This window comes from Thermobia domestica, chromosome 11 (assembly GCF_964235325.1).
Source record: "Thermobia domestica chromosome 11, izTheDome1.hap1.1, whole genome shotgun sequence".
Lineage (NCBI taxonomy): Eukaryota > Metazoa > Arthropoda > Insecta > Zygentoma > Lepismatidae > Thermobia > Thermobia domestica.
Genome location: NC_137464.1, coordinates 247,429,027 through 247,455,221, shown reverse-complemented (window position 1 = coordinate 247,455,221; position 26,195 = coordinate 247,429,027). Strand labels below are relative to the sequence as shown.

Genomic DNA, 26,195 nt, shown 5'->3' with positions numbered 1-26,195 from the left:
AATTACAACATTTCTCTCTTCGACTGTTGTCTCCTTACCTTTACACCCCATGCCACTTGTGAATGCTTAGCTTTACACTACAATTGCGAGCTGCTGTTGCGAGGCACAGTATGAAATCAACGACTTTGTGGTGGGGGCATAAAACATGCATCCAGTCACGTGTCTACTCGTTTGGAGACGTTATGTCGTTCTATAAGTGAGACCGCAGGAGAAATATAGTAGACTCTATATATTGTGTGCTAAATACATGCATTATGATAGTTTCGGAGACACATAATGGTAACGTTTACATGTTTACAAATTCAACACTACTAAGCAAATATGATGTATGTTGTTTATAATTCATACAATGTAAATAAAGTATTAATTATATTATTCCAATACTTCTGTCGGTCTCTGTATCTGCTTTTTCTTATTTTCAAAGGTACGGTAAATTTAAGCTATTGAGAAGGGCATAGTTACCAGTGTCATTATCACTGCATAGATGTATCTGTATATTATTCAAATAACATTCCTTTTGATTTCATAATGTTAATACATTATTTCAATATAATATTTCAATTAATATATTTCTTAAGTTTCATAATATTTCGTATTTAAAATGTTTGTACAGCATAACATTTTCTTAGTTTTCTAGTGTTACGTATTAAATATGCGTAATATATATTGTTAGTATGTTATTTGTATAACATTTCCTTATGTTTCATCATGATAAGTACTTTTTATTTTAATTTGTAGTTAATGTACATTTCCATTCTGCCTTTTATATATGTCCTAGTAAAACTAACCAGACTGAAAACGCTATGAAAGGATAAAAGAATTTTCAAAAGTAACATTTTGTAGTAGAAATAATTTACAGATACAATCAGGTTTAATGGCATCCATCAAATATATAGGATATTATTTCTAATTTTTAAAACATTTATTCTTTTGAAAATTTTCGCGAACAAAACTATCCTCTCACGAGTCGGGATCGAAGAACTGATTTTATACATCAGAGTCCGACGAAATAAAGGTTGTTCTATTAAAATGTTGTACAATGATAGTATTGGATTTGAAGTAATGTGTATTTTTTTAGTTTTTGTAAATTAATTGTAATAATGTATATTCTAATCTATGAAAAGGTATATGAAATTTATATTGCATTAACCAACATCTTTAAACATAATAAGGTATTTTTTGTTTGTTTATTTTATTGATCTTATGAACAGGTAGCCTAACTTATAAGAGTAAGAATCCGCTATTATATAAAGCTCTGACAGAAAAAATTACGGTAGAAACTAAAATTATAGGTTTAATTTAAATTAAAGAAATTTGAGAGGATTAACATTCTATTGATATGGCATTTCATTATTACTTTATGTTGAAAGCTAGATTGATTGTATATTTTTCCACTGCTTTTACAAATATTAAATACAGTTATTACAAATATATATTACATTGTATTTCCAGTCTTCCGTAGTTCAGATCTATCATATTTTTATTTCTTCTTTATATTAACGCAAAATACATTTGACAAAAAGGAAAGTTTTCATTTTGTGTATTAAAAAAGGTATCATGGTATAATTGAATTAATTTTTGTGCCATGCTATCTACAAAAATTACATAATTATGGTATAGCATTATGCAAAACCTACGTTATGAAAAACTATTTGCTATCAGCTAGTTACCGGACCGACTACGTATGTGAGCTCCGAACCACATGTTTTCGTTGAAAAGTTGTTTTCCTAATACAAGAAAATAAAAACTAAGAAAACTATGAGGGAGAAGAGCTAGATGCTTTGTCTTATAAAAATGGATGTACGATTTGTTCCAGCATAATTCTGGAACACCTGAAGCAATTTCAACCAAACTTGGTACACATATGGCTAAACTAACTAACTCTATGGCCTATGGAACCCGAAGGTTCAATGCCGCGTTCACAAAAGCTCTCCACTGACTTCTATCCTTAGCTAACTGCATCCAGTTTCTACTTTGTATTCCAATATCTGCGAGATCCATCTTAATATTGTCCTCCCATCAGCGCCTAGGCCTTCCTAATGGTCGTTTTCCGATTGGTCTTCCTGTCAAGACTTTGAAAGCGTTTCTACTTTCTTCCATTCTAGCTACATGACACGCCCACCTAAGCCTCCTAGACTTGACGACCCTAACAATGTTGGGTAAACCGTATAAATTATGTAGTTCCTCGTTATGAAGTTTCCGCCATTCCCCATTACATTCCTCTTGGGTCCGAATATTCGTCTCACGATATTGTTCTCAAATACTTTCAGTCTATGTTCTTCCCTCAGTGTAAGCGACCATGTTTCGCAACCATACAGAACAACAGGGATGATTATCGATTTATATATTTTAAGCTTCAAATTCCTCCACAGAATTCGCGAGGACAACAGATTTTGCGCCGAATAGTAACACGAATTCCCTGCTTTTAGTCGACATTTAATGTTTTCGTGAATATGATTTTCCTCCGTTAATATTGATCCTAGATATTTGAAACTATCCACTTTATCAAAAGTATTATTTAATAATTTAACGCATCCACAATTTTCCATATTACGGTCCCGACACACTTCTATGTCTTTAGTTTTCTCTGCATTTACTTCTAAATCCATGTCCCTGTAAGCGTTTAATAAGATCTCTGCATTTCTTTCTATTGTTCTCTTATCATCCTCTATTAAATTTACATCATCAGCATAAGCCATAACCTGGTGAATACCGTTCAACTGTAGGCCCTGGTTGCTATCTTTGATTTTCCTTATAGCGTATTCCAGAACAAAGTTAAATAATAATGGCGACAACGCATCTCCTTGTTTCAGGCCATTTTCGACATGAAAGCTCGTGGACAAAAATTTTCCTACCCGGACTTTACTTTGAAATTCATTTAAACATATCTTAATTAATCTAATTAGCTTTCTCGGTATTCCAAGTTCTGTAAGAACGTTGTATAATATTTCTCTCCTAACCGAGTCGTATGCCTTTCTAAAATCTAAAATCTCTTCGTGCGCAGAACGAGCATTTCAGCTACGTATTCAGAACCTGGCTTCTAAACATTAAGGAGTACGAGGGTGAATATCGGCTCAAGTGTGCAAGTAAATATATAGGTAATGAATACGAAACTCGCAATCTATGGCTTCACCCTGTTTCTAAGTTTTTCATTTTCTATATGTCATTTTGAAGCCACGCAGGGAAGAAACTGGTCGATACTCTATCCGTATTGCACTAGTGACCCAGCTAGCAACGATGTATAAATGTTAGAGCCTGCCCTTGGATAGAACATTAGAACAAGACAAGAACCAGTAAATGAAGTCTTTACACTTTGTTCAATGAGTCCTTCTGCTCAGCTCTTTTCGTTCTGCAGAAAGACGGAATATTGCCGCCACTGACAATGAGTAAAAAAGAGTAAGTTTCATCATTATATTGTCTGAGTGTTGATGTCTATCTCATAATCATGTTACTTGAAGATTTCAGATGCTGACATTTCAGCATTCCGAGATTCCGATATGCTGGATTGATGTACCGTTATTGGGAATTTCGAATTTCAAAGATTCAGCAGTGCTGAACCGAAGTCATCATATTCTGGAATTCATCAATTTCTAGCTGAAGTTTCGAGATTCCGGAATTCCGAGTTTTGGAAATTCCGAAATTTCTGACTAAAGTTCCGGAATTCCGAGATTCCTGAATTCCGATATTTCGAGGTGAACTTTCGGAATTCCGAAATTCCGGAATTTAGAGATGAACTTCCTGAATTCCGAAATTCCGAGATTACGGAATTCCGAGATTCCGAAATTACAGAGTTCCGAGATTCCGAAATTACGGAATTCCGAGATTCCGAAATTACGGAATTCCGAGATTCCGAAATTACGGAATTCCGAGATTCCGAAATTACGGAATTCCGAGATTCCGAAATTACGGAATTCCGAGATTCCGAAATTACGGAATTCCGAGATTTCGGAATTCCGGAATAACTAAATTTTTAATTCCGATTCCGGAATTAAGATTTTCATTCCGAAGTATTCCGGAATTCCGGAATCCGGAACACCCCTACTTCAGATGAAGTAGATATCTTAGCTGCAGGACTTGGCGACGGTGCAACAGAGATGGCTCGTGAGCCTCGACATACAGGCTAAGGATTGGGCTCGTACGATTGAAGGAGCACCTAGGAGGCCGTCGCTTCGCTTCACACGAGCTGGTGAAACACTTCGTGACAACGTGGCTGAACACACAAGGACAGGATTTTTATCAGGAGGAAATCTTCAAACTCAATCGATATGGAGACTATGTCTAAAAATAACCTAATATATATACTATCTGTTGGCTGTATTGGTTGTATGAAATAATATACTGTATCACGTGTCACTGCAGGCTTTGTAACCTTACTTTCTGATCACTCCTCGTATATGAATAACTTAATCATTCCTGTATCATTCTTTGGACAATAAAACAAAGAAAAGCCCTTACAATAATAACTACTGTGTCTGGCACATATTCTGGTAAAAAGTCATCGATGTTATGCCTTCGAAATTTATTCTTCAATTATTTCACGAGTCTGTGGCTCTCTTCTGTCAGTCGGACGTAGAAGATTTTTTTTTTAAAGAGACAGTTTTAAAATGTTCTTTATGGTAATAACTGCGGCCAGTCCGCTGTGAATTATCTTAAACTCATCACCTTCGAAGAAGACATGTATTATTGTACTAACCCTTTAGAGACGACTATTTTAAATCAATCTTTTTTAGAGACAAAAAATCAAATTGAATTTCTGTTATATTGCAAATACAGTAGAATGACTTACTTGACAAGTTAAACGCGAATGAGGCTAATAAAACATACCCATCCTTTCCGTACAGATATTAGGTTGTTTATATACCACACCTGTTCTCAATGAAATGATCATCTTTGTGATTATACATCACGCCCTGCCTCTAAAGGGTTTTGGAATGCCTATCAGTTTTTCTCAGACATGGAAAAAAAATAGAGGCCCTAAAAGCTATAAAAGCATATGATTGGATATTGAGTGAGTTATTTGACAAATTAATCACAAATAACGCTTATAGACTACACCCGTGAGCGTAATATGCCATAATGTGCGCCATTGTGTACAGCCCTTAATCTTGGTAGATTTGCACTGAAGACAAGTTGGAATAGTAATGAGACCGAGATGGACGTTTACAAATCGAGACGAGGCAGAAATCGACACACACTTGTATATCTACAAGAACTGAAACTAGAAAGTCTCGGCCTTATCTCGAATATTAACAGAAATCATTGAAATTACATTTTTCACTCAAAATTCGTTGCATGTTACGTTATATGTAAGATAGTAGAACGATTGTCCTACTGGTTACAGTCATAGACGTATGTCCTATGGTTACAATCATAGGCGTACACGGGAGAAAGGGAAGAAGACAAATCTCACAACTATCCTAGGTTTAAAACAGCACATCATTTTGAGTTGAGATTTAATTATTTTTAAAATCGTTTAAAAGAATCAAAGACCATGTTGCCAAAATGTTTCGAAACTTAATTTTGTAAAACTAACATATTAGGTTTCAATTTTCTAACATTATTTTTTCACATAGCTTAAGAAGTCTCCTGTGAAAGACATTTTCAAAAATTTCTTGTTGTTTTACTGCAATTGCTCGCGGTTGTCGAGAAATCGTACCAATTTCCGTGTAGTCATGTAATGAATATTTGATATAAATTTCATTCCACTTACACGTGCATTTCATGGTGCTGCAATTTTTAGAAACAGCAGTGTATATAGCAATTTTAAAACCGAATTCTCCGAACGTTCTAGATAAATCCTTCAGAATTTCCTATACTTAAGTTAACTTTTGAGCTGCCCAATAATGCATATTTTATTGAACCCAAAGTTGAAGTAAAGATTTTACGTAAGTGACTCGCAGTTGCAGAGACTTTTCTACTATGTAGAAGGACTTTCTTGACAATTGACCTTGATAGATCATAAAAAAACAATAAATTACATCCTACAGGTAGTGTCCCTAATGTATAACCTTAGAAGGCCTTTAATTCTAAGTACTGAACGAGTTGGAGAACTTGAAACAGATTTTAGCTCCCACAGAATCTTCAAGTTTTACGTACATGTAAATTCCAACAGAAAATAAATAAATATATGTTTACTCACGTGTCTGAATCTTCCGAGAAATAACTAAAAGGTGAGGCTAGAAATGAAAGTGGACTTCTATAACCGTTTCTTCCATTGGGAGTAGTAGCAGTGGACGAAGCAGTAGCTCGATCATCACCTTCCGAAGTGACTGACCATTCGGATGGGCTTACTATATTTGGAGTACTCGGATCACGGACAATCACCTTCCATTGTTGAAACTCAGAACCTGCACGAACAAGTTTAGCATTTACACAAAGACCCTAAACAACTGGAATTTCTCATAAGAATTTGGTCAAAACAATTCTGTTTACTTAAAATATTAATTGTGAAATAGAAATATAACTGTGGATGTTTGAATATGACTGCAAATAATATGAAAGATAAACAGAAAATCGAATATTTTGACAGTAAAGCTATACTTAAATAAGCATACATGTTATTGGTCTTCATAATCATTATATTCTCAGAATAAAGTAGAATTTACTTTTAAATATCGATACTACAGCATCCTGAATATTCAGAGACTTATACGTCAGTAGAATTTACCGCCAGTAAATTTAAAAACTAGTTAATTTATGTTTTTCTCTCTGCTTCACTTACAGAGCATTTCTCCTCTATCCTAAAATCCTTCAGTTTTATGGAAAAATAAAGTTACTGATATGTGGCTGTAGGTTGAATAGTCTGTAACATTATAAGTTCCAGCTTAAAAATAAATAAATAAATAAATAAAAAAGCAACTGAAGGAAGCACTTATTCATTTTCTTGAATGTACTGATGCCTAAGATCTATCATAAAGTATACAAGAACTTGTGAGAATGTACGCTAACTTGTAAAACTAAGAGTCTAGGATAATGACAAAATTACCAGTAAAAGAGTGTGCACACTTCATACATTTTATTTTGTCTATAAAACTGAAATGAATGGATTAATTTGAATATACTTCTCTTTGTTGTGTGGTAATTGTCTGTTCATTACCAGAAACTACAGTCAAACTTTATTTCGAAATACCAAACACATATTCTTACTTTAATCTCCTTGAAGTAAAGTTTGGAAGCTGATATTTCGAATACAAAGGTTCTGTAATTAGCTTTTGAGCCAAAATGAGGAAGGTATATTTTAAAAAGTTAATAAAATATATGAAGCTCTAATAATTATAATTTACCTTACAATTGGAAAACTTAGTTGTACAACTATGTAATCACTTGTTCTTGTTGGTTGCAGTTTAGCATTTTTCTTCAGCACCGACGCTTATGTAAGACATGAACATACAGTTTTAAGATGAAACAGGTACCCCCGCAATGAGTTCAAACTCTCTCCAACAGGGAATCGAACCCAGAATCCCGCGCACCACAAGTACGTGCGTTAGCAACAACTAGACAAGCGGGGAAAGCTATGTAATCTTCTTTCTACTGAAGCTGTTTATTTAAAGAACTTAGTTCACTGTTACCAGACAATCAACAGAGAAATAAGTGAATGAAAAAGAAATGGATATTACGAGTATATGACTGCTTACTTTCAAAACAAGTATACAGGGTGTTACAAAAAACTGTCACAATATTTTGGGAATAAATTTCTCACATCAAAATAAGAAAAAAAAAAGTTCATATGGACCTGTGGTCGGAAGTGCATAGTTTCGTAGTTATAAAGTGCCGAAAACGAGAAAAAAAACTTTAAAGATTAATAGTTCCACTACTATAGGACCGATTATAGTTGGTCAAGACATCACTGAGGAACTAATATGTGAACTATCTAAATATCCATCTTTTAGAACCTCCGGTATTTGCAAATCATTTTTTGAGAAGCTGATTAGAAATATTAGATCACTCTCCACTTACCTCTCTAAAAATTCATGTGCAAAATATTTCGATAGTTCACATACCACTTCCTCAGTGATATCTTGACCCGACTACGATAGGTCCCATAGTAGTGGAGATATAACCTTTTAAAGTTCACCTGTTTCACGTTTTCGGCACCCAATAACTCCGAAACTATCCACTTTTGAGCACAGGTCCATATGAACTTTTGTTCTTATTTTGATGCGAGGAATCTGTTCCCAAAATCCTGTGACACATTTTTGTAACACCCTATATATATATATATATATATATATATATATATATATATATATATATCGTTGAATGCATTTTTAAAAAGTGGCTGCTGGGATTGCCCCAGTCGTTCTTAAAATCGTGACAAAATATACACATGAAGTGGGTATATTATTTTGCTGGCAACTTTAGATACAATGCGTACATTCTTGTTTTAAGAAAATCTGATCATCCACCTGTTTTTTAAAAGCCGTATTCTAGCAACAACAACTGGAATATTTTGCTCTGGTTTAATATAAAGATATCAAGCAGGCAAAAGACGATTCACATCTCTTTAATTTATTTTTACTTCTAATAAGAACAAACTGTTTTGCAGAGAGATGGATAGCCATGATTTTCATGAACACGACTGTACACCACAATATACAAGACTTTATTAAGAAATATAATGTGGTTGGTTTTCAATTATTAAATGGGCACTACTTTCTTGTAATAACTTAATTAGAACTTTATTCAGAAAGTTTCAAGCTTGCCTTAAGACTTCTCGACGTGCAAATAAATAAATAATAAAAAAAAAGTTTGATGTAACATTTCTACCAGATAGGAAAGTGCACTAGATTGTAATTTTAGCCTCACGCAAAAACTAACACGTACAGTGCTTGCCTTTGGATGGTTTGTTTACAGGTCCAAGCTTTCTTGGAAGCCCAATGCCTTATACAAAAACACAGGAAATGGTTCAAACTGCATTTGAACATCGTTCACTATCTTATCATTATTTCTATATCCAAGTCCTTTAAGTATTAAAGTGAAAGAAGCACTGGCACATGATTTATTTTCTGATTTTAGAAAGTAGAAAAGGAAATGTTGATAACTACAAAAGTATTGCAGTACACTATAGCAACAGTTCACCGGCCAGATACAACGTGCTAACGTTACATGTCAAAAGAATTTGAGTTGAAGTGCCTAAGAGGCACTCTCCCATTGTTAGTACATATACAAGAATAGTTAAATCTTCAGTTCTGTCATAAGGGGAAATCTCCGTAAAAGATTTTTCTACATAAACAATTATTTTATAAAGAGGTCTTATTGCATTTTTAGCACTTTTACACCAAAAGTGTAAAACGTATTTTGAAATGTGACTTGATTTTCATGTAAGTGGCTCAACTTGGGAACGAGGCAACGGAAAACTCTTACAGACGTAACGAAGTAAGTGTTTTAATTATCGTTTCAATAATTTCACTATAATGAATTAGAAAAAGGGCAATCGAAGAATCTTGTATTCAAAAAATCCCGCTTAATATCAACATACAATCAAGAACTTTTCCATTATTTTAAAACCACATTTTTTTTTCCTGATGATTAACACGTGACAGCAATCACAACTAATTCTGTTTAAAAACACTAATTAAATAAAGATACCTGGAACTTCATTACTTGGTCCAAAGGCCTTTTTATGCATATCTAATATGTGAGAGTAAGTATGTTGATAAACCTTCCACGCCTTTCTGAGAATCCAACCACCTTTTACATAACTCGATAGATCTTGCTGAAGGAATGTTAACAGTGCCAGACATACTTGAGAATCCGCCAGAATTATTTGCTGTTCCAACCTCTCTGCTTCATTTCTTGGCTGAAAATACAATCAATATTATTATTTTTTTCCCATGAATATATAGTGTACGATAGAGCTTGTTATTAGAACTTATATAAGAACATGCTATTACACTGTTACAAAAGTGCTCTTCTCTTTTTATCTAAAGAAATAAAGTAATCAAAACGTTTTCCAGATAAACAACACTACGCTTGAGACGATTTTTCAATCATATGAATGGTTTCGAAGATCTCAATGAAAAATAAAACTTGTCTACTCATTCAATAATAAATACATCTTACTAACGATGATAGATAGATATACAGGGTGGTAGGTAACTCCACCGAAAAACTTTGAAAGGCGATTCCTTATACGAAATGAAAGAAAAAAAGTTCTAATAAACATAGGTCGAAAAACGTCTCCTTTCAGGGTTATGATCCATTGAAAATTCGAAAAATCACTTTTCAAAACTCCCTAACTTAGAAATTATAGGACCTATCCCAAGCGGTTGAAGGAATTACACAGGAACTAGTATGTGCTCTATCTAAATATCCATGTTTTACCATCCTCCGTTATCAGTGAAAGGAACTGTAAAAAGGAAGTTGAAGTACAGGGATATTTCTTTAAGTACTAATGGTGCGTTCGTTTCGCTGGTATTGGTGAATGCTGAAACATGGATATTTAGATAAAGCATATACCAGTTCCTGTCTAACTCCTTAAACCGCTTGGGATAAGCCCTATAGTTTCTAAGCCAGGGCGTTTGGAAACGTAATATTTCGAATTTTCGGTAGTTCATAACTTTGAAAGGAGACGTTTTTCGACCCATGTTTATTAGAACTTTTTTCTTTCATCTGGTATAAGAAAAAGCCTCCCAAAGTTTTTCGGTGGAGTTACCTATCACCCTGTATACAAGTGCTGTTCATTCAATTCCCGAATTTATGCTGTAAAAGGTCATAAAGACGACTTACCACATATTTGTGCATGTTCCTTCAAAGTACTTTAATGGTAGATCTGCACATCGATTCCAACATTATCACAATCGAATGAGTTGAAATCTTTGAGTTTTACGTCCCAGGTTTTTACCGGCTAGAATAAAGGAGACGGTGACGGTGATAAATGAATGAAATGATGGAATGAAGAGTGGGAGGAAACGGGAAAACCCCGAGAAAACCCACGCACACGGTGTTTGTCCACTACAAAATTCACTTGGGGCAAGCTGGGATCGAACCGAGGACCCCATGCACCAGAGGTGAATGCTCTACCACTGAGCCACAGCAGCCCTACAATTGAATGAGTTGTCACATTAGTTAATGAAAGATAGCTTAAATTTCGTTGGGGAGGGCAAAAATATCTTTTGAGGTACAAGATTCATCTTGGTAGAAGTGTATAGTCCGAGCGAACAGCACTTTGGGAGATTATTGCAAATAACCTTTAAGTAAGAGACGACAGTCTTAGTTTAACTTTATATTTCAATATGACGAAATATTATTGTCTTGGAGACCTGTGTTGAGTTTGGGGTGGTACCTTTATTTTTCAACATCATCTGTATATTTAGAATCCTTAGTGAAAAATCCGAACCACAGAACTTTGAAATTATACTATGACTTTCAAAATTACAAGTTGCTTAAATACTACAGCTGTATCACAATCATGTTGCTTACTCTCTAGAACTTAGCTCCAATTTGATTTTCGAAACACTCATTTATAAGCGTTTCTAGAAAACCTCATTTCGTAGACCTCCACATCTTGGATTCAAAACAAATCCAAGAACTTTCATGGAATTCATAAAAACTTGCATTGGGGCACAAATCTAGTAAGGCTTTAACGCAGCCAAATCTTATTTGGGAAAGTCTCCGGAAAAGATCGTTTCGGAGGTACGAGCGTACGTATTGATTCTATTGAAATTGAATACATTTACCACATTGGGCCCAAATAATGCGAGACGCATATTAAATTAGGTCTCATCTTTGAGGAAACTCAGCCATTGAAGGCTTTCTGAAATTCGCATTTAAGGGTCAAAGATTTTTGAAATAGGATGAATCTACAATTTTGGGTCTGGAATATGATTTAACTAGATCTCAATTTTAACGAAACTGATTTTGGACCACTTTGATAAAAATCATTTAATACGATTTTCATTGACATTAATTTAGGGAAAATGACAAAATTATATATTTATTTTTATCTCACCTAGCAGGACTCTCAGACTTAAAGAGCATATATAAACATCAAGCTGTATATTTAGCATACAAGGGTGCCCAACAGGGAGGAAGGGGGGGCATGAGGTGTTCGTCCCCTTCTAGAGGAAATTGTACTTCGGAAGATCGAAAACCCAATAGATTTTTTAGAATAGTTATCACAAAATTTAAGACTACATTTGAAATGTCCCTTATGCTCCCCCCTCCCGTGGAAACCCCAACATGAGCGCCCTTGTTAGCATATGATACAAAATAAAGTTTCTAACCTCATTAGCGTTTGCTCCAAACACTCTATTTTTAACTGCTTTTAGCCAGCCAATATCATGAGCACATTTTCTCTCCATTGCTTTTAGTTCATGCTGAGACTCTTGAAGTTTCTCTTCCTCGAACGTCATCAGCGCATTCTACAAATATAAAATACATTATAACACATTTTTTTACAGCACGTTATACATATATAATAAATTACTTACAAGAAAATAATATAAACAAAATCACAACACTAAAACAGTTGAAAATGCTCCAAAAGTATTGCCACGACGAACTTAAAAATAATCATTTTTTTTATTAACTTCTACAGGCTTTATATCAATTGTTCTATATACTTTATTATCATGCTCATTAAAAAATTCTTGTAATATATATATTCATTTATAATTTCCTTGAGTACTGAATTTTTCCCACATGTTTTGTTTAAGAGTTCTGTTAAAAAGCTCTATGATATGTTGTTCTACGAAGACACATGTTCAAAATTGAAAAATTCGCACAATATCATCTCTTTATGACTTACGGTTCCCGAGGCTTCTTAAATCTTCCGAAATCCAAATTGTTTGGGGCAATATCTGGGGAACGGTGGCCAGTTAGACAGTAGCCACCGGTTACTATTTGGTACCAAAATGTTCACCGTCCTCATAGGTATTGATCAACATCAATATCAACTCTCCATGACTTACGGTTCCCGAGGTATGTCTCCTTAAATCTTCCGAAGTCGGAACTTGCTTGGCCAATAAGTCGGGAACGGTAAGAGTAACACGAAAAATTCAGTCACTTCTTTCACACAGTTTTCGATGTTCTATCGAATGGAAGGCTCAAAATTGAAAAATTCGCAAAATATTGCCCTCTACGACTTACGGTTCCCGGGATATGGCTCCTTAAAACTCCCGAAATCGAACTTTTTTTTGCCAATATCTCGGGAACGGTAAGAGTGACAAGAAAAACTAAACAACTTCTTTTACATAGTTATTGATGTTCTATCGAATGGAGGGCTTAAAATTGAAAAAGTCGCAAATAATAGACACACACAGACATAGAGAATTTAGTGTTCGTTGAAAATGAAAGAACAGAAAAGCAGCTGGAAAACTGTGATTCCAACACAACATTATGTTTGGACGCGTCAAATCTACTCCTCCATTTTTCAATTTTATTTTGTTTTGTTTTCTCCTGAATTCTTTCCTGCCTCATCCTGATGACGCGTTTAGCGAAAAGAGTTACAGTGCCCTATGCAGGGTAATTTTTAGCGTTATACTAAGCGTCTGATTAACCCGTGATGTTAACTTCAAATACATTAGGAAAAATCAATATAAGAGACAATATGTCTGTCTTACCTAGATTTCTGCTAAAGTATTTGGACAACCCTGCGAAAAAGTCGAGGCTGGCCTTTTTCGATCAGGGTTGGAAAAAAACACGTTAAAAAAGTTTACAAAACGTATTTTTTTTGTTAAAAAAAAATTCGTCCAAAACGTTTTTAATGTTTAAAATAAATTACTTTGTCTTAAACAAAAGAAAACACGTTTAAAATGTTTATTTTGTTTAAAACAATAATCTAAATAGACATATACAGGGTGGTAGGTAATTCCACCGAAAAACTTTGGGAGACGGTTCCTAATACGAAGTGAAAGAAAAAAGTTCTAATAAACATGAGTCGAAAAACGTCTCCTTTTAGAGTTATGATCTACCGAAAACTCGAAATATCACGTTTCAAAACGCCCTGGCTTAGGAACTATAGGGCCTATCCCAAGCGGTTTAAGGAATTACTCAGGAACTGGTATACGCTTTATCTAAATATCCATGTTTCAGAATTCATCAGTACTAGCCAAACGAACGCACCACTAGTACTTAAAAAGTATCCCTATACTTCAACTTCCTTTTTACAGTTCTTTTCACCGATAACGGAGGATGGTAAAACATGGATAATTAGATAGAGCACATACTAGTTTCTGTGTAATTCCTTAAACCGCTTGGGATAGTTTCTAAGTCAGGGAGTTTTGAAAAGTGATTTTTCGAATTTTCAAAGGATCATAACTCTGAAAAGAGACACTTTTGGACCATGTTTATTAGAACTTTTTTCTTTCATTTCATGTAAGGAATCCTCTTCCAAAGTTTTTCGGTGGAGTTACCACCCTGTATATTATATTTTTACACGCTCACAGATATTACTTACCATCTAACCGCTAGACCAAACTTTGGAAACCAAATGTTTAATTCCGGTGAAAGAAATCGAGAGTCTAACGATCTCCGTTCACGGAAGGTGTAGTTTAGTTTCTTTGTGTTACGTTCTATTGGTTATTTGCATTCTTAACCTTTAAATGCAAATTGACGCAACTGCTGCGTCGGGAATTTAAAACATCAATAGTTCAGTTCCTAATTAAGATAGGACGATAATTTTGGTACCAATTTATTCCTAATGGATGCAGCTTTTCGCCGGTGCGCATTTTATGTGTATTGGGGGTATCACGGCGGGGAGATGGGAGGAGGGTAAAGGCCGTGATTTTTGAACAGGTTTTTTGGGGGGCCATTCCCCCTTGGGGGTACACTCATAAACACTGGTATGTGAAACAATGAAATAGGCCATTATATGGTAATATCTTATATTTGTACTTCTTGCTTATATGTGGGAAGTAGGGAGGGGGCAAAGTTGGCCACTTTTTGGAGTTTGTTTTTTGATGTAAATTACATTTATTATTACAACAAACATCAATAGCTCAGCCCCTAATTAAGCTAGAAAGATGATTTGGTACCAATGTATGCCTAAGGGATGAAGCTTTCCGCCAGCATGCATTTTATGTATGTGGGGGTACCACGGCCGAAGGAGAGAGGGTGAAGTTCGTTTCTTTTAATTTTTCATCAAGGTTTGGGGGACCATTTCTCCTCCTTCGTGATACACCCATAAAATTGGTATGTGACAATGAAATAGTTCCCTACATGATAATAACCTGTATGTGTACTTGTTGCTTATAGGGGAGGAGGGAAGCAAATTTGACTAATTTGGTTAATTTACATTTATTTTCAGGATGGTTCCATATAAGACAAGATATCTTTCACTGAATTGGTCTACAAGCATAATTCTTATTCCTATACATGATATGTGCAGCAAAAATGATTTGCATATGAACGTGGTACTATGTTGTGGGAGGGGAGAGAATGTCACATTCAATTTTTTTTTCTACGCATAACATTTTTTTAATAAATATACTCCATAGTTCTGGATAATCACAATAACATTTTAAAACATTTTTCTGACCAGAACAAAATGAATTATTTAATAACTATACGATTTTTGTTACAGTTTCAAGGACATAACGTCCTCTTCATCTTTAGAGAAGGGAGAAATTATTAGAAGTGATAGAAAAGAAAAATGCATAAGACTATTAGTGCAATTTGAATATTTTCAAATTTCTGTTATTTTATTTTATTTTATTTTATATAAAGATCAATAGAATTGTAAAATTGCATTGACAATTAACATGTATTAACAATGTAATTTTTTTATTTTGATACATTTTTAAGTTATCTAAGAATACATAGATTATCTGTAGCTATCATATTTGTTCCAAAATAAACATCGGACAAATAAACAATATCATTCGGGTCTTTAACGATTTTGAGTAACAAAGTAAAATCTGTAGATAATGTTGCTACCACTCCCAAATTTACCGGTATTAGCCATGACTTCGAACAATGTATATTTATCCAAACTGGATTCAAAACATTCTTCATGAACATAGTCAAAGTGGTTGTCAGCCTCCTCGGATATGTCTCCTTCCGTCTTATTGTGTGTTATAGAAGAAAAATCTCGTCCAGTTCTTTACCAGGAGGTAATGTGCCGATGGTGTTTTCTGTTACATTACCATTTGGAGGTAATGTAAGATCGATGACACATTCCCGCGCTGGATGGCGATGCTGATACGTTGGAAAAGGAATGCAGTAGCTCGGGGGTCACCAGTTTTGATTGCTATTCGATGACCAACTTCATTAATGAAATTAGATCCTTCGTGACCCCAAGACCCACTGGTTTCTATTGCTACTGTTACAAACCAATATTTGTCCAATAGGTTTGAGTATTTTAGTCTTTTGTCTGATTCTCTGTGAGCGGCGACGAGACCTGCCTGAATTGAAGAATGGGGTAAGTTGGAAGAAGCAAACGTATCGGAACATGTGAAATCCCAGACTACTGCTTTTCCATTTTTCCACGGTACCAAGGTCATGCCATCAGGCCTTTTACCATCAGAGCGGCAACAACCATTTGGTTCTTTTATTGAAGGAACTCCCGCTGAAACGAGGGCTCTACAAATAATGTCGTTTACAATATGATGTCGAGATTGTCTTCCCGCACTTTTTTTACATGAAAGGCCATGTAAATCTTTATTATCAACATATGCGTTGCAAGCAGGACAAAAGTGAGGCTCACAAATATTAGCACCTAGGCGCAGAGCTGTAGCAATACGAAAGCTCTCATTAGAAAGGTGTAGGCCTAGTGTGTGAGAAGATAGGGCTTGAAGCCATGCTCCGTTTTTGGAGGAAGAGACAGCTAACAGCCTGGCTTTTGTCATCTGGGTTATTAGTTGATGATAGGAGTGAAGATAAACGAAGCTTGGCTATAAGTTCATCCCAAACAGACTGAACATGTCTTTTGTCGATAGGTGGGGGGATCCATTCCAACCAGACTAGTCCATTTATCGGTGCATTCTTGTACATCTCGAATCGAGTCTAAGTCAACCTCCTGTTGAAGAAGAGATCCAATTAGTTCTCGTGAGCCATAGAATGATGCGAGGAAAGAAGGTATGGCGATATCCATAGCTCGACGAATCCCAAGGCCTCCATTCTCAACTGGTAAGGAAGCTTGTAACCATGAACTGTCTTTCAAAGAACAGTTTAGAATGGATTCCAGTCCTGTTCTAAGAGTGTGGTCGAATTTGTCAAGTAATTTATCATCCTGCCAAGAAGGGGAGCAACGGAGGAAATACAGTAATCTTGGAAGTGAGAGTGAAGCTCGTAGTAAATAATAAGCGGAGTGAGCAGAAAGTTTTGATAATTGAGAAAAGAAGAATTCTAATTTTGATATCTTGTCCAATAAAATTTTGCTCCTTGATTCGGTAGAGATGGCAGCCCCTAAAAGTTCCGCATTGGTAGGTGATAAGAGTTTGATACCAGGTGCTACTTCGTTAAACTTTTCATAAAGGTCATGGACTTCATCAGCTCTGGCGCTCAGGAAACTCACTTCACATTTGGCAGAGTTAAGAAACAATCCAATAGGTGAAGCTTCTAGACGAATTTTATTAAACGCGCGTAGTACTACGTCGATATTTCCAGCTATGGTACCGTCATCTAAGTACCAGATATTTAAATCTGTGTTAATATCCTTAATAATGTGATGGATTGTTAGGGCGAACAGTGCTGGTCGAAGTGGGTCGCCTTGCTGTACTCCACGTTGTGAGTGAATTATGTTATCCCTTATAAAAAGATTGCTTGGTTCGGAGTAGCATTGGTAGATGTATGGATAGCAAGTTGGAAAGTTAGTTTTAACAGATTGTAACATTGAGTCGCGGTTGAGTTCATTGAACGCGTTGCGGAAGTCAATTTTCAAAAATGCTTTCACTTCAGTATGGGAAGATGAGTAGTACATTCTGGCAGCATGTACGGCTGATTCTGCTCCGAATGGTATACAGACAACTAGTTGGTGTGGTGATAGTATATTAATTAATGAATCTCGTATCCGGAAGCAGATAATTTTTGCTGATAAGCGTCTCCAAACATTGCCAACAGCTATTGGGCGAATTCCACCGCTTTTCTTCTTCAGTGCTATAAGTGAAGCACCAAAAAAAATTGGTCGTAAAATGGTCGGCACTTTCCCAGATATAATTAAGTGCATAAATTCACAAATGGATGTGGTTAACCGTTCCCTTGAATCAAAGTCTTGATTTATAAGTAGATCTTTTAAGATTGAGGGACGGAGATTATCCATTCCGCCTGCCGAACCAGAGGGGAAGGATTTTATAGCCTTTAATAATTCGATGGAAGAGACTTTAGTTACTGTAGTCGAGTCCTCAGGTGGTTCGGGATTGATGAATGAGTGAACGTGGGCTGGATGTTTTTCTCTGAGAGCATGTAGTACTGACGTATCTGGCGTAGCCACAGTGTCATCGGATATCAGTAGTCTGATAGCGCCACGTATATCACCATCTGCTAATTTTTGTTCGATGCTTTTGGTATTGATTGAACCGGATTTTTGTGGTTTGCGAGGTTTGTTGGTCCCTCGATGTTGCTTTGTTAATACTTCACGCTGATGTTCCCTCCAGTTTCTGACTCTGACTGTAATTATATGATATTGTTACATATTACAAATTTAAAATTTTATACATATAAAAACAACAATTAAAATTATATAAATGAAAATGCTAACTAACGGCTGAGGAAGATATAAGATTTGCTGTCATCTGTCTTTTCTCAATGTCTGATGAAGAGGACGTTAGGTCCTTGAAATGTAACAAAAATCGTATAGTTATTAAATAATTCATTTTGTTCTGGTCAGAAAAATGTTTTAAAACATTTTTTTAAATATATCTTCTACATAAAACGAATTCATTACGCTTTGTATTGCAGCAATGGCTACCATTTTTTATGTTACTGTCACAATTGTCTGGCCTACACATTAGCATCATTTTGTCATCAAAATTTAATCTCCTATATATTGCGAGGCACATAGTTCAAAAACAAAGCCGAATTCGACATTTTCGCATACAGATTTTGAGTTTGTTTTTATAAGTGGAATATCACATTGTTAATAAGTTCTCTGAAACACACTGTTTGGGATATAACGAATACTTACCATGAATGTTACAAAACAATGCCCAGCCGCCATTTGCAGATTATCTTTTTTACTAGCGAACAGCGTCTCTGCTTCGTTAGCCTTGTTGTTGAGAAGCAACTGAATACCCTGTTTGGCTACTTGCCAATCCTCCAGTTCTTGACCACTCTGCATGGTGAATCCGAGAATTTTATAGATGTATATTACCCATTGTGATATTCAAAAGCTATATTTTATACTCCATTCTACACCTAAATTTTGACGTTATGAGCTACAGTTTGAATCATGGGAAGCCTTGTGAACCTGTAAGGAAAAAGATCCTATGAATAAATAATAATAATAATAATAATAATAATAATAATAATAATAATAATAATAATAATAATAATAATAATAATAATAATAATAAAAATACATTAAGTTGCGTGAGCCTTAATTTCACTCAGTTTTACTTGTAAGAGTTTCTTCGGATGAATGAATTCATTGAGGTCAAATCATGAATTTCTCTCTTCTTATATCCTAGTTTTATTTTTCTAGTATAACAGAGTTATGACTTTTAAGTAGCTCTTGAATCTTCTAAAAACCTAAAGATGTATTTAGCTGAGTTTATTTCGTGGATAGAAAAGCACAGTTGGCCATTTACGAAGCAATTTGTGATTGTCAATCACCATATATAGGTATGGTGAAAAGAAATATATAAAAATTAGAATAACGGAACACATCAGAGACTCTATGGATAAGAAATCAGCAGTTTCCAGATTAAGTATTTAAAACGAATCGAAATACACCATTAAAAAAAAGTTAATATTCTACTCAAAACCATGTTGGCACTAGAAAGACTTGTCTACGAATCTTATTCCACCGAAGGAATTACAATTAAGCCTAATAAAATATAACCACGGCATTTATCATTAATTATGGGTAGTAAATTATGTTTTGGAGTATCTAAATTCATGTTCGTGTCTAATCAGTTTTATCTATCAAGAAACTTTGCTAGTTAGCAACATTGAAATAACAGAAATCAAAGTAAAACCACATGTTCGAAAACTGTTCGCGGTGAAAAATAGTTTAATGTCCCACGCTTATGCCCTTCATGCTAAAGACGGATGATTAATGAAAATAAATAATTGTGAAATTAATTTTTTGGAACACCCCATCAGGAATCAAACCCGAGACTACGTACAGCAAACGCATACACACTAGCCACTAGACCATCGGGGAAGGCTTGTTCGTAGTTGTATATAAGTATGTTTTACAATGGTTTTTACAAATTAAATCTTATTCGATACGATTTTACGACTAAAAAGAAGCACTCGCACTTACTTTCATACAGAAGAATAAAAATAACATGTAGAGAAAAACAAATTCAAGATCTGACCTCAAGAAATTAATTCTTTGGAAGAAGATCATATGAGTGATGTACATAAGGAACATAAAAAGAGGACCATACAATTTACGGTATTTTATTTATTTATTTATTTATTTATTTATGACAGTTACATAACACTTACATTAACATGAAATTCAAAAACAGCTCCCTCGTGGCTAAGTGGTTAGCGTACGCGCCTTTGGGGTGGGAGACCCAAGTTCGATTCCCGGCGGGAGCTCATGTGGTTCGGATTCCACGTTAATCAGTAGATCCACGTCTCATATAGCCTCGCTGCTGAACAGGACGATAAACTAAAATCAACTGAACTCAATAAAATTAAAAAAAAAAAAAAATCTAGAAACATAATTATAAATAATAGAAGAAAATATTAGTCAAAATTTCGTTCTTCCGAAACACTCAGCTATATCTGCAATATTTATTCTTACTCTCCCTAATTATGAAGAACTTTGGCTGATTCCAAAGCACATTCTATACATTAGATTCCAACGTCTATTTTTTAACTTTCTCATCCGAATTACGTACTTTTTAAGCCAAACAGCTCCCTGATTGCCTCATAATGCTGGATTACTATTGAAAATTATGCCCTGTTAACAGATCCTATTTATCCACTGGCTACAGGGCCTCGTGCCCACGGCAGCATATTAAGTAATATCGAGATTTATGAATGGTATGCGAAAAAAAAAAAAAAAGACACTATCTGCTAGAGAGAGATTTAAGGATATACGTGGGTCGTTCAAGGAAAAGTTTTGGCTATGTTGCCGAAAATTTATTTCTTAAGGTACAGACAACAATTAAGTTATACTAAGTAGCATCGTCCTTTCTCATTTTTCGACATAATCTCCAAGGCGGCATTTGTCCCATCGTTGCACGAGTTTTTGAAACCCATCAAAATAAATAAATAAGTAAAAAATAAAATAAAATAATCAGGGTCTAGAGGACGAAAAAAAAAAAAACTTTTTACAGTTGTCTGGACCACATTATTCTGAAAACGTTGATCCTGCGGCTGGAACTTCAATTGAGGAAACAAGAGAAAGTCACTCGGGACCAACTCAAGGCTGTAGGGGTGTGTGGTAACCTTTCCCATTTCGTTTCTCGAAGTTTGGCCTGTGTTACTGCTGTCGAATGGAAACGAGCACTGTCATCCAGAAGAATGACACCAGCAGAAAAGAGTCCAAGATTTGGCAATAAACGTGCAGCATTGACTGTTTCCCCCCTTCTTCAAAAACTCTGTGAGCACTATTACCTTGGAATCCCAAACAGCAGTCACAAGAACCTTATTTGTACATCACTGAACCATGAACTTTTTCCTCACAGGAGACGTGGGATATTTCCATTCCAAAGACATCCCCTTGAGTGTAGTAATCAAGAAGCTCTCTTCCTGAGTCACAATAGGTAGAGAAAGTTTTTCCTTTCATTGTGGTACGGGTCAGAGAATTCAGGCAACAGGCCATATGCGTGTTGCGATGTTGTTCAGTGGGTTGTCGTGGGATACAACGAGATTAAACCTTCACGTATTTGTGTTTCGTGAATGATTTTGTGTGCAGTTCCGACGGAAATGTTCAAATCATCGGCTTCATGAACCTTGATACTTCTGTTGAACAACACTAGTGTATTCACTTTGTCAACTAATGTTGTGCACTGACTAGAGACGTACCGACCTTCATCAAATGATGTTCTTCATCTTTCAGAAAACGACTTGCACCACTTTCACTGAAATTACAGTCTTTACAAACACCAGCTTTCTGTGGATGTCGATAGGAGCACGGTCATTTGTAAAAAACTCATATTGTAATGCAGAACGAATCCTTTCTTCACTCTCACCTCCACACGTTGTTCCGCCATAACTCGATTCCTTATGATCAGGGCGTTTCCCATTGCATGACTCACGCTAATTACGCGCTGTGCATGTGCGGCAACCTGCACGAACATTGCATTGTATGGTAAATGTAGAGGAAAGACGTAAGAACATATTGTTACTTTCATGTCAATCATCAGACTCGCACTTTCTCCAAAAGAAAACACGGAAACTTTTTTCCTTGAACGATCCGCGTCGTATATACTAAAAACAATGTCGATGCCATAGCGCTCGTTACGAACCTTCTGGCGCTAGGAGGAGCTGGAGCTATTGCTTACTGGTTAAAGTGTAATTCGTGGATTTGGTTCTGTACAGCCCGCTCCGTTTTTTTTTTTTTTTTTTTTTTATTTTTTTATTATAACGTAGGAGCCCTGAAGATCTAAAGACGGAGAAGCTTCTTAGTATGAACCAGTAGTCATACCCACCATACCTACGTACATTCGGTGAGCACGAGATTTTAATTATCATTTTCTTTTTCTTCTTACATTTTAATTCAGTCTCAAAAACAATTTTTGTTTGCTGCATCAAATATGTAACAGAGTGTGAAACACTAAGCAAGTATTGATGATACAATATACAGTGCAATATACAGTTATTGATGATACAATAACACTAAGGCCCGTCTCCTGAAGAAACCAAGGCAGATAGAAACATGAAACCTTTTGTAACCTTCAAGGGACATAACAGACAACATTATGCTGATATGGAGAACCCAGCATGAGATGCGCTCAAGGGGGTTACGGAGGGTAACTACAAAATTTTAAATAGCAACCCCCACCGTGTGGTATCTCGTTTGAAAGGTAATCACGTGTAGAGTAGAGAAAAAAAAAAACTGATTTTAACCAGAAAATGAAAAATGTTCGTAAAAGTGTATGTTCGTAAAATTTTGATGAACACACATTTGCTATCACGTTTCACTACCGTATATTATTCGTATTACATTCAGACCTAAATTCCCCATTCAGTACTCAGAGAGATTATACTGCAAAAGGAACTTTTTTTCTCATAAGTTTATCACTGTTTCTTTTGTGATTTTTTTTATAGTTTGTTATTATTGTTATGCAATTGCAATCAATGAAAAATTCTAAATATTGTTTCGTTTTAATAATGTTTACTATTGATAAAATACATCGAAATGCCGTGCTTTTTTGAGGAAGGGGGGGGGGGGACATGCAAACTCCACGAGAGGCATTTATTGAAATCAGAAGTATCTATTGTATCTGTTTATGTATAAATGGGTCAAAGCCAAAGTGGACTCAAATAATTCGTATCTTTATTCACTTTTCTTACTGATATGCAAATTAAGTCGTTATACCTCTTTAACTTGGACTAAATTAGTTATTGTGTACTCTGCAGTATTTTGAAATTGTCCATATGTAATGCTGTATAATGGTTTTACTTGTGTTATTGTTTATCTTTTTGTCCTTTTGAAATGAGTTGACAATTATATTGACAAGTATGTAAAGATCAGTACAACGTATTTTTTATCAGAAGTCCTTCGTGAGTGAGTCGGCAGACGTATCGCATTCGTGGCGAATTAGTCCCGGTTTCGAGTTTCAAATGGAGGACAATTTCTCTCGAATGTAAGCCAAGAAGCGGTTTGGATTGCGCTTTCACCATAACCCAGTTGTTCCATAGCACCAAGGCGGAACAAACGTATTTCTGTTCATATGTGATATAAATACGTAGAGCAAATTATTTAAACCAAAAAAACCCGTTTTTTTTCAATAAAAACCATGGTTTTTGCCAACCCTGGTGCGTGGGATCCTTGTTCGATCCCAGCTTCGTGTGCGTGGTTTTTCTCGGAGTTCTCCCATTTCCTCCCATCTTTACTATTCATCATTACAGTCATCCTTAAGACTCGGTGAACAATGGTGGGACGTTAAAAAAAGATTTCTCAATGATCTTTTTATCGTCTTTGCGTTCAAAATAAACATATTCATGTCTTACGAGAAATGAAACAAAACAAAACAAAAAACAAATAAAAGGTATGGTACCGGTACTCTGGAATTATTTCATAGATTCATGGCTCCAACAGGCACTTGTCAGAAATCTGCATTTTGAGAGGACCTCAGGTAAGCACGCAGTTCCTCTGTAGTGCCTACACCCGACGGACGCACTCCCGCGTTATCAAGCGAACCTTCTAACTTTGCTCTGCCTTGAGTCAGAATAGATAAAATGCTACGTTATAATGACTACATTCTACAGTTCGATGCGTGTTCCTCTCGCAAGTAAGAGTTTTGATGGCATATGTTTGCAGGCATATTATTTATGAAATATCAGCCAGTAAATAAAGAATCGTAGTTTCTAGTTTTACGTTTCACCTTTATGCTCTGTACGCTAATGCAGGTGAATGAATAATGAAAGTGAATGATTATGAAGCAGTGAAATGAGAATGTGAAAGGAAACGGGAAAACTCATGAAGATTATTTTATCCTCCACAAACTCACGTGACAAGGACCACACCACAGAACTCTCGCATTAGATATAAGCGTTCTATCACTGAATCACCGTAAAAATGTGGAAGCATACAGTACTAGTCATGGTATATACGTTCGCAAGCATATTATAAATCTGTGGACGCGATTTGTGAGGCAAGCAGTAAGAATAGGGGCCGTTTAAGTTTAAGATTTACACGGAAAATTGAGCATTCCATATAGACATATTTTTAAGGAACAATTTTCTCCAAGTGTCTGATTTAAGTAGTAAGGAACACAGGTTTTTTTTTTTTTTTTTTTTTTTTTTTTTTTTTACAAGTGTAAGGTTACTAGTGTAAATTCATTAAAGTGCTATATGACAGTGAAAATAAGTAGGTGTATTTGAAAAAGTTCTGTATTAGATATTATTATTCGCCTGCGTAGGATTTTTGCACAGTATACAAAACCTATATTTTATTTCAGAAGTGTAGCGTTAATGGCATAAAATCATTACAAGTTATAAGAACTCAAAACACTGCGAAAACCTACATTAAATTACTTGTAAATATAACATGCAAGCACTAGCCCAACCAAACACATTCTACTAATGGAACCTCGCTAGCCTATTTTACTACCCGTAATGATAAAGCTGTATGACAGGTAAGGTATCTAGTAACAAGAATTTAGTGTGTTTCTACTATCCTCGCATACTCAGCGTCGCTGAGACATCCCTCCCGTACGCCGCGGGCCTACCAGCTTAGCGCTGACCTGATTCGGTTAGGTAACATTCATGGCTTTTAGTAGCTACCTGCACAGGCTGGTTTATGCTTTTGTACTGTAGTTTCTATGGCATATGTTCGGACGCTGTATTTCTACACCAATCGTGAAGAATTCTAACTTTATTTTTTAGCAATGATTTCTGGTGCCCTCCTTGAACTTATTATTATAAGGATAAGTAAGCTAAGTATGAAACTATATCTATTTTGTTAAATCAAGATTTTATAGCACCACTTTCTTTAAATGAAAAGCTTGCTAACAATCCACCGTGATAATATCGGCAACATAAAATAGTTTCCAGGTTGCAACTAAATTTAAGTTACTTTGACACTATCATAGTTGTCAACATCAAATTTAAACATTGGTCGGAAAAGTTATCACAATGTACTGTCAATAATTACCATTACCATTTATAGATTTTTCTGTTAGCTTCAAATTTGTATAAAAATTTCCTAAAACATGAGGATCACATCATCACAATTTTCTTCGTATTTAATTCTACGAGCACTAATTACACCCTACTTTACGGAAAATTCTTTTCGTCTGCTTCAACTCTAAGAAGAGTTGCCAATATTCAAGAGCATATTTTCTCCCATACTTATTTAAAATTTTCCCTGTTTGAAGTCGTCACACCGTAAACATTTCCTTATTTTTATTATAATCGAGATAATTTAGATGAAGATTTCAAACGCTAACGAAGTCTTGTAAAAACAG

At 35.4% G+C, this 26,195-nt stretch overlaps 1 protein-coding gene across 3 annotated transcripts in view; it reads right to left on the bottom strand.

Moving 5' to 3' along the window:
• The window catches only part of LOC145664884 (tetratricopeptide repeat protein 39C-like), a 71,417-nt gene extending 45,372 nt beyond the window's left edge, over positions 1–26,045 (bottom strand). For 2 of the 3 annotated variants that reach the window (XM_081731937.1, XM_081731940.1), the window contains exons 1-5: positions 25,889–26,045; positions 19,064–19,345; positions 12,225–12,362; positions 9,589–9,799; positions 6,140–6,347 (exon numbers count right to left, since the gene is read on the bottom strand). In XM_081731937.1, the coding sequence (XP_081588063.1) occupies positions 6,140–6,347; positions 9,589–9,799; positions 12,225–12,362; positions 19,064–19,216 (710 nt within the window). In that variant the 5' untranslated portion in view covers positions 19,217–19,345; positions 25,889–26,045. Of the gene's footprint in view, positions 1–6,139; positions 6,348–9,588; positions 9,800–12,224; positions 12,363–19,063; positions 19,346–25,882 lie in introns of all 3 variants that reach the window. The other variant, XM_081731939.1, reaches the window with a different exon arrangement.
• Positions 26,046–26,195: the final 150 nt, after the last annotated feature.